Source organism: Panthera pardus, unplaced genomic scaffold (assembly GCF_024362965.1).
Source record: "Panthera pardus isolate Hobbes unplaced genomic scaffold, ASM2436296v1 HiC_scaffold_12, whole genome shotgun sequence".
NCBI classification, from domain to species: domain Eukaryota; kingdom Metazoa; phylum Chordata; class Mammalia; order Carnivora; family Felidae; genus Panthera; species Panthera pardus.
The window spans coordinates 16815764-16832570 of record NW_026526677.1 but is presented as its reverse complement, the minus strand read 5'-3'; the positions used below and the strand labels follow the sequence as shown (position 1 = coordinate 16832570).

Below are 16807 nucleotides of genomic sequence, written 5' to 3'. Positions count from 1 at the left end.
AGACTTTGACAAACAAAACCAGCATGGTCCCTTTACTTCTGAAGTCACCAGTGACAGAATCTGTATTCCCGGGTAGGAGAGATCACAAACGACATATCGCTGTGTACATAAAGTGACTGGTAAATAGAGAGGGAGGGGGAAAAAAAAACCCGAACCTGCAAATGACCAAAAAACGACTCATGGTACGTTTAAAGACCTATTTGGGACGTGGGGAAAAGTCAAGTCCCAGAACGCTGCCTCAGTTTCCCTATCCCCAAAACGCAAGAACATGACACTTCGCTCAGAGCAGCCAGGGGGCCGTGTTCCACTTGTTTCCACCTACTCGAGGGTCCCTTCAAAGGTCGGACTCCGAGGAGGTCCCCAGCGCAATTGAGTCATGACACCCGGGGCCTTGGGGGTGGGGGAGGCGGGAGGGGAGACCGAGGAGGGGCAAGCGCGCAAAGCTCTATCCGTTCCTGGAAGGCGATTTCCCCCCACACTGAGGGTGCCAACACCCGCCCTAGACCCAACATCCCCTCCCTACCTAACCGCGTAAAGCAGCCCCAGCATCTCTCCCTCCTTCCGGCCTCTCCCTCAGTGCCCTGCCGCCTCTCCGACCGCGCCCCCGAACGCAGCCGGGTAGCTCCTCCTCCGGCCGTGTCTCCGCGGCCAAGCCGCCCGCCCACCCGCCGGCGCCAAGGTCTTCCCAACCCGCCAGCGGAAGGATGCCGGGCCGGGCCTCCCAGGCTCCTCCCGGGCCTACCTGCAAGGCGGGCGGAGGCTCCGTCTGCAGCCCAGCGACGGGACCCAACCACCGACAAGAAGAAGAGGCAGGAAGGAAGCAAGGGGTCCGCTCTACCGACCAGCGGAAGAAAGCAGCCTGAGCGCGGGGCCTCGCGGATAAGTCAGCCTTCGACCCGGCGCCGCCGCCGCTCAGGAGACATCAAGCAAGAAGACGGCGCAAAAGATCACCGAATGCACGAACGGCCCAGACATCATAGGATGAGCGCCCAGCCAATCGTTCAAGGAGATGCAGTCGAGCGCCGAAAAACTGCTCCGCTCCAACCCTAGGTCCGACTCCTGGCCAAGGCATGAATAAACAAACCCAGATCATAAGCGGCGGAGTAAAGTAGCCGGTGCTTCTGCCATTTTCTGTGTTGCTTGCCAGCGAAGTTGTTTAGAGCACCGGAGTTTTTCTTGAGTGTTGGAGATCAAGGCATAGCACAATAACACTTACCAGTTCAGCAACTAAGTTATGGACTCCCAACATTATCCCAACTGAGCAAGTGTGACTCTTAGTTCCCTCACGGACAGTGAGGTACATAAAAATAAACATACATGTACATGACAGAGGCACAGAGAGACAATGAGAGAGAATCCAGACTGAGAAACAAAGTGAGTCAACGCTGTTTAAGTTCCACTTTAGGTCCCATAAAACACAGCAAAAAGAAGTTGGAAAAATTCAGGGGTTTGTAGGCTGAACTTAAGGCAGGAAAAAAAAATACACGTATGCTTTTTAAAATTTTCTTTCAAAGGCCTGGAGCCACGGGTGTGCTTCTTACGTGATGATCAAAATTTTCCTTGGGTTCAGAACCTGCAAAAGTTGAAATTTTCATCATCACAGCAATAGTCCCTTTCTGAAGTCTTGTAGTAGACAAATTAATATTCTCAGCACAAGTGTGAATTAATATGTACATCCTAGGTACAATTCAATAAATCACATAGATCACTCCAAATATGGATTACCAAGTGTGAGCAATTATACAGCTACCCTAAGTCCCCCCTAAGGGGAGAGTAAAGTCGTAAAAAAGAAATGATAGTCCAAGCCCTTAAAGAGCTTATAATCTAATCAAAGTGAAAGGTCACATCCTTACAACATTACCTTTATTTATAATTTATTATAATTTTTAAAAATCTCCTTTAAGTCCATGACAATATTCAAGGGACAACTCATATATATAATGCAGGATAGAATCAGCATCCATAATATGAGGATGAAACACCGGGCTTTTGTTGCCTACTACTGTTTTAGGGGACTTAAAAATGAGGAGACATAGCAACATTTATGAAAGTCTTAGAAAAGAAAGAATTTAATAATCCACTTCGAAAACACAAAGTTTTGGGGTGCCTGGGTGGCTCAGTTGGTTGAGCATCTGACTCTTTTTTTTTTTTTTTTTTTAATTTTTTTTTTTTTAACGTTTATTTATTTTTGAGACAGAGAGAGACAGAGCATGAATGGGGGAGGGTCAGAGAGAGGGAGACACAGAATCTGAAACAGGCTCCGGGCTCTGAGCTGTCAGCACAGGGGCCCGATGCGGGGCTCGAACTCACGGACCGCGAGATCGTGACCTGAGCCGAAGTCGGCGCTCAACCGACTGAGCCACCCAGGCGCCCCGAGCATCTGACTCTTGACTTGGGTTCAGGTCATGATCTCGTGGTTTGTGGGTTCAAGCCCCTCATCAGGCTCTGTGCTGATAGTGTGGAGTTTGTGTGAGATTGTCTCTCTCCCTCTCTTTCTATCCTTCCCACTCTCTCTCTCTCTCTCTCTCAAAATAAATAAACTTAAAAAAAAAAACACACCAAGTTTTAATTTGTTCATGTTCCCATGCAGTCCTAAGAAATAGCCTGCATAATGTTTTAAAGTTTAAGCAGAGATACAAGTGTTATTGTTTCACATTGTATCATTTCCCTATTAAATCTTTAATAGTTGTTATTTTTAACAATTGCACAATATTCCATTGAGAGGATATACTGACCTTGCTCCCCATTGTTGGATGTGTATGTTGCCTCCAAACATTTTCTGTGTGACAGGTATTGCTGCTGTTGGAAAGAGATAATTGTAACCTTTTTATTTACAATTAGGACCTATTGCACCTAAACAAAAAGAGTGAGGAAGCAAAGTAGAAGTGTATTTCTCCATCATGTAAAAGAAATCCAGAGATACACAGCCTAGGGTAAGGTGTGCCTATTTGGTATCAGGGACCAGGCTTCCATCTTGTTCCTTTGACATCTTCAATAAGTGGCTTTTATCCCAGGTCCAAGGCAGCTGTTCAAATTCTAGCCATCATGTCTACATTCCAACTAGCAGGAAGCTGAAAGAGGAAAGGCATGTCTCCTGCCATAAGGACATATCTTGAAAATAGCACAGGACATTTCCACTTATATTCCACTGGCCAGAATTTAGTCACATAGCCACACCTAATTGGGAATTAGTCTTTATCCTGGGCAGTTCTCAAAGTCAGGAGCAAAAGGATACTAAGTGTCAACTAAATAAGCAGTCTCTGCCACATTCCTGAAGCCAGATGAGGAGCAACAAATAGACTTTCCTTTGCTGTCATCCAGGACTGAGATTCTATTCCCAGAATACATGTTTTAGAGAAGCTTTCTTCTTAGAAAGGCTTGTGGGGCATAAGCATCTAAAGCTATAGCCCTCATTCAAATTTGACCCAAATAACAACATTATTTTGAAACCTTGATTTCAGTGAGAAAAACTAAAGAAACGAATTTCAAGGCTACAAGAAGTTTTCAGTCTTCAAAAATGGGAGACTTTTATTTTGGGAAAAACACCTGAAGGGTATGCAAATATAAATCTAAAACCATCACCTGAAAATGGAGCTATTTTATAAGTTAAGGCTAAACTGCTCTGTGAAACCATGAAAAAGAGGATTTATTCTGCAGGCAGAGTTGCATCTCTATAGATAAATTTCTCTAGAGAACTGTTTCTTTTCAAGTGTGGATTTAGGATTCAGAGTGACGGTAAACTACAGCTGGCTCTTATGCAAAAGTCAAGTGGGACAGAAGAGTAGATCACAAGAGATCAAGAGTTGAAATTCTCAAACCTATAGGAATGTCCTCACATTGAGGGAGACTTAAACCAAGTGGGAAGAGTAAAGATCATACTGGGATGTATCACTGATACTTACATATCAGTGTTAAGACTTAATAATTCATTATTATGTTGGTTATTGCTTATTGTATTATGATTGGATTCTCCTGGGGGAGCCACCCCGTTGAAGGTAAGATAACGCTTCTCCTGAAGTAGGGTGACCATCTGTCCCAATGAGCTGAGGATTAAGGGGTTTCCCAGTACAGGGAACTTTCAATGCTAACACTGCAATTGCAATTGCTCTGGGCAAACCAGGACAGTTGGTTACCCTAAGAATGGACATAGCCACTGTCAACCACTTATAAGGATTGTAAATCCATGTCAATCACATGTAAGGAACTTGTAAAGACTAAGCCAGGAAAAGAGGATTGGCACTTGTAGACATGGAGGATTTGCCTGGGATGAAGGGTGAAAGGAGGGAAAAGGAGAGAAGGGAAGGAAACTTCCTTGTATTGGCTCTGGGCTCTAAGAAACATCTACTACACTCTGCATAATAGAAATCAGGCCTGAACCTAGGATGAAAGAACCCTGTAGCAGTACCATGAGTCATCTTATTAGGAATTCCAGGAAGAGGAATTGGGACTTGAGCAGCCAAATGACAAGCCAGTTGTAGTTGCAATTCTGTTCTGTTCTTTTGTAGCCTGGTCTTATGGCACTCTGGGGTAATGTACACACTTTGGGCTGGATGGTAAAGGTAGAAGCAGGGTAATGATATAGGAGCAGCCCAGTGAAGGAGAGAGATCCCAGAACAGCGGGTAAATCATTCACAGTAGAATTATAGGAGATGTTTCCTTCTTCGGAATTATTTATACAGGATAAGCTTTCAGTGGCACAATTTATCAATAGATTGAATCATATGAACATGTTAAGACTCTAGAATGGCAAATCAGCCCTTTCATAAACATGTTTATGATATATATGTAAGGGTTAAAGTCTCAACAGAATGATAGATCCTTACTGTTTTGTTGGACACACATAGAGGTTGCTTTCAATTGGACTGTTTTTCTTTTTTCTTTAATGTTTTCATGTTTATTATTTAGAGAGAGAGAGTGTGCAACTGTGCAAGTTGGGGAGGGGCAGAGAGAGAGGGAGAGCAAGAACCCCAAGCAGGCTCCAGGCTCCATGCTGTTAGCGTGGAGTCTGACGTGGGGCTTGATCCTACAAACAGTGAGATCATGACCTGAGCCAAAATCAGCATTTAGATGCTTACCCGACTGAGGCACCCAGGAGCCCCTGGATCTTTTTTCTTTTGAAATGTACTAGCTTCTGATTTCGAGGTTTATTTTCCTTGCTCCTTTCTAGTATCAGAGATCTCATCACTCTCATTTGATTATCACAAAGGGGGTTTAAAGTGTAGTCATGAAAACAATAAAAACTCCTGTGAATTTTATGTGTTAGGGAACTGGAGTGTTCCCAGCATTCAGCTAGTATTTTCCCTTCCTTCTTGCATTGACATTCTCATGATCAACCAACTCTCACTTAACTCTGTTATCTTATTCTCACAATTTCATAAAATCTGGGTGGGATCTACAGAGCAATATGGGCCCTGAAGACATGTTATGCGTACACACAATGATTAAGTATCCTTGATTTCTTTTTTTTTTTTTTTTTTTCCTAACTTGCCTTCCATTGTCAGGGACAGCAACTGCTAAGCTCAGTCCGAGAGCTGTTTTATCATTTCAGGTTGGGATACAATCACAGTGTCTGTTATCTGTCTAGCTTCTATTTTACCCCTCCCGCCTCTTATATGTCTTTACTATATGACCCCATTAGTCTCAACTTAGATTAACTTGCTAGATATCCTTTACAGTCCAAGGGTCGGGAAAGGAGACCCATCTCTGTTCAGTTCATTTTAAACTAAGAATATGTTTGTGGTCTCTCTTGTGTAGAATTTGAAATTGGCAAACCAGTGATGACCCAATATTGTGGTTTTATCTTAATATATCCTGGGACTTTGCTGTCTTGAAACATCTAAGGGCAAATCTGGAAAACTTCTGGGCTGACCAGATGGCATCATCTACAGGAAGACGAAGCTTACATAAGACAGGCATAATCCTTGACTCTTTCCCAAAACTGTACCAGGAAGATACTAAAAATCCACAGTAAGGACCTCAAGAGAAGACTTCTCAGGCACTTATGAAAAGTCCCTATGGGCAAACCCTTGGCAATCGAAGTACAGACCCTGATCCCACCCCTAGATCATTTTAGGGAAATTGTAACCAAGGACTGAAAAAATCCTGGCCTGTAAAAATTCAGGTTGAAAGGAGATTAAAGAAATAGATTCGAACAGTTACTCTGTGGAATTATTAGGAAATAAAATGCTCCCAGGGAAAAGCACTGCTAGCCAATATTCAGTCATTTCAGCACTTAGAAATTATCTTTGGTGTGCAAGTAATAGACTTAAAATTACTTTTGAAATCTCTCCAAGACTGTCCCTCCCACTCAGGCTTCATGTTACCATCTAGTGAGTTAAGTTGTGAAAAGTCCCAAGTTTCCTTTAATGTAGTTTTTCGGGCTAAAATGCCAGACACTTTCTAAGTTCACATTCCACTTTGGCACTTATGATATGTGGATGTCAAGTAACCCTTTCCTCATGCAATATGCACAACAGAACCAAAACTCTGTAGGGAAAAATACCCATCTCAGGACGCTTGGAAAGACCACAAGAATTAAAATATTGCCTCACAAAGGGGACAGAGCAAGCTTGGTCACAGGTTAGCTTTTACAAAGGAAGAATATGTAACAGGACACCTCTACAGAAAGAGTAGAACTAACATTCTCAGGCACCTCTTTGCGGTCCATTGTCATCTCAATGACATCATTGTACACATCAAGCTCAACCTCCTGCCACATGGACCCACTCTTTATAGAGTAGAATGATGATGGGAAATAGCATTTGGAGTAGAAATAAACAGCAGATAATAATCCATAATTGTTTTTAATCTTGGGGATGAGTCACCCTCAGTTTATTTCCAAATTTCTTCTGTCATCAGCTGTTCATTTCTTTACTTTGAAAATCACCAGATTAACACTGCCAAAGGCAGGTAGGAAATGATCCAAGAGGACAATTCTGAGGTATCACATGGTGAGTTGATGAGAAACCAGGAACAAGACAATCCTCAGGAAAGTCTCTTTTTTGTCCCAGCAGAGGCACCAATGTGTGAACCTAATTCACACTTTCTTTATTCCAATTAGGTTGTTTTTATATCAGTGTAATTTTAGAATAAGACTTGGTGGGGATTATTCATTTCCTGGGAAATTCTGTCCATGATTTTGCAAGATATCCAAATAGGTCTAATGCCAAAATTCATTTCACACCAAGAAACTATGTTCTTTTTACTTCACTTTCTTACTACTTTCATGTACCTTTTTATTCTCAAAGTCTTCTTTCCGTACAATGAATTTCAGAGCAGAATGGCCAAACGGATGTTCTAACATCATGAACATAAGAAATGTGATCTATTTAGATGTGAGCTGTCAAAACCTGGGTGAATCTCCTCTGTCCATCAATCTACTAGGGTCTTTAGATCTGTGAAGTGTAAACTTGCTATTTCATCTATATTTTACTTGTCTTCTTTGAGCTGATTGGGGTCTTAAACCCATTTATCCTCTAACTCCTCCTCTGGGTTGGAAAGAGGAGATTGGAATCCAGATGTTCTCCCTAGAAACCCTCCAAGTCACAGTCCAAATGCTACAGAAAGATGGAGGTCTCAGACTGTCCCCAGCATCCTCTTAAAAACACAAGGCTGCAAACTCAGATTAGTAGCCACTCACTTATGTCCGAAAACCATTCCCGAACTCACATTTACTCTTTACGCTTGTCTCAGATGATGTCTATATAGGCAGCAAAGTAGAAAGTTCCACCTAATAATCCCACCTAATAATTCAGGACCAACACATATAGTTTTCATTTGAAATCTCCACATAATTTAAGAAACAGACAAAAAATATCTGGCTGAGTGCCGTTTTCCCCTTTGCTTTGATTTTGTGGGCACAATCATGAATGTCTACTACTAGTGAGTTTTCAAATGAGTGGGGCTCAACCTGGAGTTCACGGGATAGCAGGGAACTATTTATTGTCTTGTTTTTGGTTTAGCTAATATATTTGCAAACGTTATCAAGATATCCTGCCATAGCCACAACCCTTCTAAAACACACAGATTAAATGTCGATTTGTGACGAGTGTCCACATACTCATTCATGCTAGATGATGGGACTCTGTATGGGGCGGTGAGGGCGAAAGTTTGTCCCAACTCCTCCTGGAAAAGTTTCCCGCGCCCCCAGATTTCACATTAGCTAAAATGAGTGAGCATCAGCTCCTGACGCATTCGGTCAGCCTCTAGGTCCAGGGACTCCATGTGCTCATACTCTTCCTCAGGGGGCTGTTCCATGGGTCCTGTCATTGGAGAGGACCAAACATCCATCCCATGCTCCAGGGAGATGTTGTGGAGGACACAACAAGCCAAGATAATGTGGCTGGACTTTTCTGGTGAGTACTGCAGTGCCCCTTTGGATCCATCCAGGCAGCGGAATCGGGAACAGAGGGTTCGGAAGGTCTTCTCAATCACACTGTGAGTAGCAGAATGGGCCATATTATAGCGATATTCCGCTGGAGTTTCAGGAATGTGAAGGGGGGTCATGAGCCAAGTACGGAGAAAGAAGGAATTGTCACCTGTGGGGAAGGTCCAAAGAAACAATAAGTCATTCTAATTGGAATACAAACAGAAAGGAAAATCTAGGAACATATATAGAGAATGGATGCAACAGACTCTGGAGCCACCACGCCCCAGAAAAACCAAGAGGGAAATGTTGTGGTAAAAAGAAGGCATGCTAGGATCACGAGCAGTAAGACATGGGTCTTGGCTGGAAATATCCTTGGTTTAAACCAACACAGAAAAAGGCTGACAGCTTTAAAAACAAACAACCAAACAAACAAACAGCCAAGTCTGAAAAAAATGTGGGAAGAAGGTGAAGGCACTGAAGGAAATAAAATCCCTGACTTTCTACTCAGAGATCTTGTTCTTTAATAAAAGATTAGGGGGCACCTGGGTGGCTCAGTTGGTTGAAGGTCCGACTTCAGCTCAGGTCATGATCTCGCAGTTTGTGAGTTTGAGCCCCGCGTCAGGCTCTGTGCTGACAGCTCAGAGCCTGGAGCCTGCTTCAGATTCTGTGTCTCCCTCTCTCTCTGCCCCTCCCCTGCTCACTCTCTGTCTCTGTCTCTCTTGAAAACAAACATTAAAAAATAATTTTGAAAAAGGTTAGTAAAAACTATCATATAGCAAGCAAACCTTCAAAATCTCCAAAGAGAAAAAGTACAAGAGAGAAAGGGAGAGTTCTTCCAGGAAAGCTCCAAACACTTGTGAGGAAAATTTCTAACCTTACCATTACAGTGTCAGGTCTGAAAGCACTACCTACGGATTTCAGAGTGCATATCTCATGGACAATAATCATTCATCCTCCCAGTGCTAAGAACAAGATCAAAGTCCCAGCACCTGTGGCAGAGATCAGAACTCAGGTGTTCCTAGATATTACATTCGCTAGAACCGTGCTTTGTAACAGAAACTGGTAGAATTTCACATAAATACAATGATACAAATAGTAACAGCGATAAGGAAATCAAATCATAAGTCAGTTAAAATAATATATGCAAGGCATTTTCCTAAGGTGACTTACTTATCATATGATCTCAGGCAACGCTAAGAACAAAATACAATACAAGGCTGGGATGCAATGTCCTGTTACAACAGTACAATGTTTCTATAATGCTTAATTGTCCTGACTCACTACAGCCGGCCTGGGGGATGAAATGTCTCACACAGAGGCACAACCCCTTAGAAATCTGAGACAACTTGAGAGTACCAACTTGCACAATAGCTGCGTTCCTGACCCACTATCAGTTTTGGTATGTAGTTATGGACGGTTCAGAGAGTCGGGGCACTGTCCCAAAACATACACAATTCCTTTCTCTCAGAAGCTTACCTTTTAAAGAACTGGATTAACTTTATTTAAAAAAAATTTTTTAGGGGCACCTGGGTGGCTCAGTCAGTTAAGCATCCGACTCTTGATTTCAGCTCATGGTTCATGAGAGAAAGGAGTTGTGTATGTTTTGGAACAGTGCCCTGACTCTCTGAACAGTCCGTAACTACATACCAAAACTGATAGTGGGTCAGGAACACAGCTATTGTGCAAGTTGGTACTTCTCTGCATTTGTTTATATTGTATCTGCACTCTCAGTGTGGATTGGGATTCTCTTTCTCTCCCTCTCTCTCTGCCCCTCTCCTGCTTGAGCTCTCTCTCAAAATAAATAAACTTTTAAAAAATTATTTCTTTTATTATTTTTTAAAAGATTTTATTTTATTTTTTAATGTTTATTTACTTTTGAGAGAGAGGGAGACAGAGCGAGAGCAGGGGAGGGGCAGAGAGAGAGGGAGACACAGAATCTGAAGCAGGCTCCAGGCTCTGAGCTGTCAGCACAGAGGCTGACACGGGGCTCAAACCCACCAACCATGAGATCATGACCTGAGCCGAAGTCGGACACTCCACCAACTGAGGCACCCAGGCACCCCTAAAGATTTTATTTTTAAGTAATCTCTACATCTAATATGAGGCTCGAACCCGCAACCCCAAGATCAAGAGTTGCACGCTCTACCAACTGAGCCAGACAGGTGCCCCACCCCACCAAATTTTTTTTTTTTAATGTTTTTACTTACACATAATTGACATACAACATTGTATTATTTGTAGGTGTACCGGATTAGCTTTAAATATTTAAGAAGCCTCATAATAACATTTTCAAATTTTACATTTAGTTGACTTCCTCCTCAAGTACAAACTATCTTAGTTGAGCTCCACCTACTAAATACTGAATTTAAGAAACTGATGCTGAAAATAATAATGAAAATAGTATCAGTGACTCATTGAATACCTACTATGTAGCAGGCACCGTGCTGGGCACTTCAAAAGTATTATTCCTTATTATCCAATCCCAACTCTGCCAGGTAAGATATTACTGAACTCATTTTATAAATGAGAAGATCAAAATATATGTCAGCCATCCTCTGATATGCCAGGCAAAGGAAAGAGAAGGAGCTAGTCACTAAACACTAATGTCAGACTCAGAGTCAGGAAAACAATGGGGTAATGCTGTAAAAGAGAGTAAGATAAACATTAAGATGAATGCCAAAGCACAGAGATACTAAATGGTATTTGTTAAATGTTTCTCTAAGAAATAGTATGAGCATTAGATGTGGAGACATAAAAAACAAGCTACTTAATGCAGACCTTTCATAAAATGCTCCATCGTTATTAACTGGTTATAATCCGAGCACCACCGAAAATCAGACACTCAGGAGGGGATTAGGATCAGAATTGTTAAACAGATTACAATTGCTTACATGATCAGTCATCCACAAGACATTCTGGCAGATCTTACCCAAAGCTGCTTAACAATACTAGGCCAAGAGCTGAAGAAATAAGAACTCAGGCTGAATCGTTTGCAGTACATTTAGAGAATAGGAATTAGGTAATGCAGTTCTGAAGGGAGACATGAGAATGACACGAAGGGATGACACCCATGGTGAAAATATGCTAAACACACACACACAGGATCTCCCATACACCCCTTTGATGAAAACACTATTCTGAATTTTGTCATTTTTCCCCATTTGTTTATATTGTATCTAAGCAATATAATATTGCTCTTGGTTTTAAATTTTTATAAAAATGATTTCATACTAAAAACAAAACATAAAACAAATTAAAAACAACAACAAAAGGAATCTGGTTAATTCTACATTTGGCAAACAGAACTATTCCACAAATCTAATGGCGTTAAGATACAATCAGCCTTTTATATATATATATATATATACATTTATTTTGAGAGAGAGAGAGCATGAGCAGGGGAGGGGCGAAAAGAGAGAAGAGAGAGGATCCCAATCAGGCTCCATGCTATCAGTGCAGAACCCGACATGGGGCTTGAATTCATGAACCATGAGATCATGACCTGAGCCAAAACCATGAGTTAGATGCTTAACTGACTGAACCACCCAGGTGCCCCTCCAATCAGCCATCTTCTCTTTTTTAACATCTTGCCATTCTTCTAATCCTGCCAATCTTCCCCTAAATTATTACCCCATATTATCCCCACAACTTTTAGATACCAGTGTTTTCTAAATTTATCTATTTGTATGAATCATTTGAGGGATCTATTAAAAAGGAGATCTAGCTTTCTTTGAAGATTCTCACTCCCAAAGTTTGATGTGGCCCCATGATGTGTATTTTTAATAAATTCTCCGGATAACTCTTGATTTGGAAAATTTGTGAAACACTGTACTAGTTCAGGGCTCTTCAAACTAGTTTTCTTGTTAGAGTTCATGGAGGCTTTGCAAGGGGTATGTGCTAGAATTGCTAGTATTAAGGGAATCAATTTCCACATGGGTATATTTTTCTCATCCCTAGTGCCTACCTAGCATGTAGCCGGTACCAAAACCGGCTTAATAAACATTTTTTCGATGTTGTTGCCATATCCATCTCTCCCACTTTCACTCTTCCTGTAAAGAAGGGAATCAGAAAAGTATATAAAAGTTTGTCAGAGTTGGGATGCCTGGATGGTTCATTCATGACGGCATGCGACTGTTGATCTCGGGGTCATGAGATCAAACCCTGTGGGCGTAGAGCCTACTTAAAAAAAAAAAAAAAAAAATGGCAGTTTTTCCTTGTTTCCAACTATGTCCTGTAAACACCTCAAAAAACTAAAGCCATATTTTCAACTGAATCTGGGGTCCCAAGGAGTGAAGGAAAAGGGAGTAAGTAATTCCTACATGACCTTGAGGTCCTTAGCAAAGGGAGTATTTGCTGAATAGAGTTAATTCTTCATGTGACCTAGTTTTAAAAGTTAACCGCAAGTGGCTTAGATACTCTGCCTTAATTTCCTCATCCACAAAAATGTTGGTAATATTAGTATTTAACTCCTTAAGAGTTTTTATAAGGATTAAGTGAGATAATCTAATGCAAAGTGCTTACAACATTGCCTGACAAATTCTAAGTGCTCAGTATGTTTTAGCTGGCTTTATAGTAGAGGTACCAAAGTGATTTCATAAGAAATGAGCTTGGAACCAAGAAGTCTCACAGCTGCAGAAGTAACTAGATGAGATACTTGCAAAACAGACTTTCTTTCATGTCTTGGTGTGACTTGTTTGAAAAAAAACTTTGAAAGTTCAAAAAAGGCACAAGGTGGGATTAAGATAAAGGTCTGGTAGGGTAAAGAGAAGGTGGTAACTGAAGATGGTGTGTAGAAGCAAGAACTCAAGAAAATCAGAGTTCCAAGACGTTGCATGTGGTACCCCAGCAGCCTTAAACCAATCAGCGTGACAGCAGTCTCTTCCCACTTGGAACATGGGAGAAATAAAAGGATATCAAAGAGAAATAATTCCTGAGTGCCTATTTCATGTTGAACACTGTTATAAGTACATGCAGTGCAGATATGATCAGTGGTTTTGAAAGAGAGGTCTTCCAATCATTCAGGTTTCTTTTTGTCTCTCACATAGTATGTTGTATAGAAGATAACCTTTGTCCTACTGCTCATATAAGAGTAGTGCTTTAAAACAAACAAAGAGAACTAAGCTGCCAAGCTCAAGGGTATTATCGCTATTACCCAACCACATTCCTCCCAGCTGTGCAGTCACCTCAGTGTGCACAGCTCGGTTTTGAATGGGTTCGTGTCCTACTTATATCGTTAAGTCAGGCTTCCCAACAGCATTTGGGCAGATCTGTGAAGTGAGTTCCCATAAGAACTGTGTAAGTGCACTGCTATCATTTTCATAGAGACACCACAGTGTCTTATATCACACAAATCTTATATTTGCACAATACTTTATAGTGAACTCTCATATATATCACCTGATCTTAACAAGAGGTATTACTACTGTTGGCATTATTTTTAACATTTTACACATAAGAATTCAGGCTTAGTTGTATGGGTGTACTGTATTTAACCAGATCTGTACTGATTAAATATTTTGGCTGTATTTAAGGGGAATGTTTTTGTAGGGTTGTTGTTGCTTTTGTTTCCAACTATAAAACACTGCTGCAATGTTATTTTATTTCACATCACCACTACTCATACTTATTTATTGAATACACTTTCTTTGTGCTTATTTTATTTTTGAGAGCGAGAGAGAGAAAGAGACAGAATGAACAGGGGAGGGGCAGAGGGAGAGGAGAACAGAGAATCTAAAGCAGACTCTGCACTGACAGCAGAGAGCTGGATGCCGGGCTTGAACTCACGAACTTTGAGATCATGACTTGACCTAAAGTCAACCGCTTAACTGACTGACATACCCAGACATCCCAACTACTGTTCTTATTTATGAAGAAATCCCTCAAGATAAATCCTTAGAAGTGAAGATCTGGGTCAAATGCTATGTTTTAAAATGACGTTTCATGAATGTCTTTTTAAGTGTTGATTAAAAAAAAAAATTAAGGCTCAGAGAGTTCTCACCTGAGGTCTTTTTTTTTTCAAGAGAGAGTGCAAGCCGGGGAGAGGAGCAGAGGAAGAAAGAGAGAGAATGAGAGAGAATCCCAAGCAGACTCCACGCTCAGCACGGAGTCCAACACTGGGTTTGACACCACGATCCTGGGATCATGACTCAAGCCAAAATCAAGAGTCAGATACTAAACTGATTGAGCCACCCAGGTGCCCCTGACGTCTCATTAAAAAAAAGGACAGGACCGAGACTCAGGTCTATAGACTCTCAAATTTCATTCTGCTCTGCTACATAATTTTTCTATAGCTACAAAATGAAGCATTCACACCTGCAGACTTACCAAGCAGCCAGCTATCTTTGTGCATTCCGGCTTCAAACTGACTACTGAGGGAGGATTGCTGCAGCACAGCATAGTCCTGTAGGCTACCTGGCCAGTTGGTCTCCACAGTCATTAATGCCCCTCTGATGTCACACACCATCAGGCAGTTTAAAGAATGCAGACCTTTGCGGTTCACATAGGAGAGATCTTCAGCATTTGGTGCCTTGATTGCCACATGGATACAGTCAACCACCCCTATCACCCCTGGCATCCCTGCCAACCCATAGAATTCATCCTTCACAGCCTGCATGGAGGCTTCATCAGCTGGGAAGCGAATGAACTGTGTGGCTCTTTCCACAAGTGCTTCAGTGACATTGGCAACACATCGACTCATAGATGCCTGACTGATTCCAATAGCGTCTCCCATCCGAGTCTGGAAGGAACCTGAAGTATAGAAGCCCAGTGCTGCAAGGATTTGTGTCTCTGGGCTAATAGCCCTGGATCTCTGAGTAGGTCTAGAAAGACTCGCCCCTAAGAGTTCCACCAAGTAATAAATGAACTGTCGAGGAAACCCATACATGGACATCAAATATTCATCGGTCACATCATCCAGCTTAAAGCGGTCCAATGTCCGGTGACCTCGGCCATACAACAAGAGATCACAGTCAAGCACTGTTATTGGTATAGCCATGGTACATGCAAATGTGATCTCTCCTTCCCTCTGCTACTTTTCCTGAATTCCTCCCAGTGAAGATGTTGGTGCAAGAAGGTATTTAAAGAAGTGTCAGCATTCAGCAGCTAAATGGTTCAGTATCCATCAGTTAAATGGTTCTGGCATTTGTAATCTTCTCTCTGTAAAGGTTAGAAGAAAAAAGCATTAGAAACCGACCAAAGGCATCAAAGTGATTCAAAGGCTACAACAGTTCCTTTTCTCAGATTTCCATTCTGTCCAAGCAAAAGGTGCTACACCTGTAACTGGGTTTTTCTCCACTAGCTCATGGCTGCCCAATAGGCTCACTTTGGTTTGAAAGATAATAGGAGTTGTTTCCTATGTAGCAGAGCAGCTCCCTCACTGCTATCTATTGAAAGTCAGCCCTCAATACAAGGGTTTGTAAGAAAGAAAAAAAAAGAAAGAAAAAAGAAAAAGATAGATAGATCATGGAAGTTGATTTTGGTGGCTCACTTAATGCCTGGCATTTGAACTGGTTAAAGCAAAAGCTTAATGTTGGAGGGGCGCCTGGCTGGCTCAGTCTGTACAGCCTGCAATGCTTGATCTTCTGGTTTTAAGTTCCAGCTCCAGGTAGAGTGTAGAAATTACTTAAAAATAAGATCTTAAAAAAAAAAAAAAAAAGAATGGAGGCGACAGCATAAGTTATCCTTAAGGTAAAAGAGGTCTGCTCCTAACTACACAGGTCACGAACTAGCTGATATAAGTCATAACTATTCAGGGCAGGAATTGGTTCCAGCGGGTTTCATTATCCAAGCCCTCTGGTTCCACCTGTTAAGTACAAGATGGACGTGAGGGGTGCTCAAACCAGTCTAACAAGAGAGGAGGGGCAAAAAACTACCCACAGCCCAGCCTGGTGGACGCAGGTCATATGCTTTAACAACAGGCTTTCCCTTCTCCTCACTAAATCCAAATCTTGAGGCTGAGGACCAGAAAGTAGGGAAGACCACACAGATTGGAAGGTAGGCTCAAAAAGAAGATCCTGGAATAGCTAGAGCTGGGAGGCGACACTGCCGCTTTTAAAAGGCACCTCAGAAACTTAGAAGTCTGATTACGCTGGCCACTCAAAGTCAGCCAAGGCCCATCACCCACCTCTCCGCGGCTGCCAGGTTACCAGCATTCCCCACCCACCCACCCAGCCCCGTCCTGCCCTCCTCCGGAACCGGCGGCCTGGCACTAGCCGCCACGGCGCTCACCATAGGCACCGCCCCCCTTGCGTCAGCGTCCTCCCTACGCCACATCTCAACTGCCGTTGCCACCACTACGTGCGGAAAGGCGGCGCACATTCCACCCCCGGCCCAAAAGTTCTCGCCCTTTCAAGGACCCCCCTCTTTACGCCTTATTTCCTTCAGAGACACGTGGAAAAATTGGTGAGAAAGATTTATATGAAAATATAATCAACTTTTTTT

The 16807-nt window shown here is 42.1% G+C and overlaps 2 protein-coding genes across 13 annotated transcripts in view; both read right to left on the bottom strand.

The window, feature by feature from the left end:
* Positions 1 to 957, bottom strand: part of AMBRA1 (autophagy and beclin 1 regulator 1) — a 177836-nt gene extending 176879 nt beyond the window's left edge. For 3 of the 10 annotated variants that reach the window (XM_053899770.1, XM_053899774.1, XM_053899771.1), the window contains exon 1: positions 743 to 955. The gene's annotated coding sequence lies outside the window, so the exon portion shown is untranslated. Of the gene's footprint in view, positions 1 to 523; positions 627 to 742 lie in introns of those variants that run through there. The other 7 variants (XM_053899776.1, XM_053899777.1, XM_053899778.1 and 4 more) reach the window with 4 other exon arrangements.
* Positions 958 to 6784: 5827 nt separating this feature from the next.
* Positions 6785 to 16678, bottom strand: HARBI1 (harbinger transposase derived 1). Of its 3 annotated transcripts, none has more exons than XM_019412337.2 (3): positions 16595 to 16678; positions 14693 to 15523; positions 6785 to 8537 (listed from the first exon to the last, which is right to left on the bottom strand). In XM_019412337.2, the coding sequence occupies exons 2-3, from the start codon at positions 15360 to 15362 to the stop codon at positions 8158 to 8160; spliced, it is 1050 nt and encodes a 349-aa protein (XP_019267882.1). In that variant the 5' UTR covers positions 15363 to 15523; positions 16595 to 16678; the 3' UTR covers positions 6785 to 8157. The 3 variants fall into 3 exon arrangements, with proteins under 3 accessions (XP_019267882.1, XP_019267881.1, XP_053755744.1); XM_019412336.2 differs by lacking the exon at positions 16595 to 16678 and adding an exon at positions 16491 to 16560; XM_053899769.1 differs by lacking the exon at positions 16595 to 16678 and adding an exon at positions 15641 to 15768.
* Between the last annotated feature and the right edge of the window lie 129 nt (positions 16679 to 16807).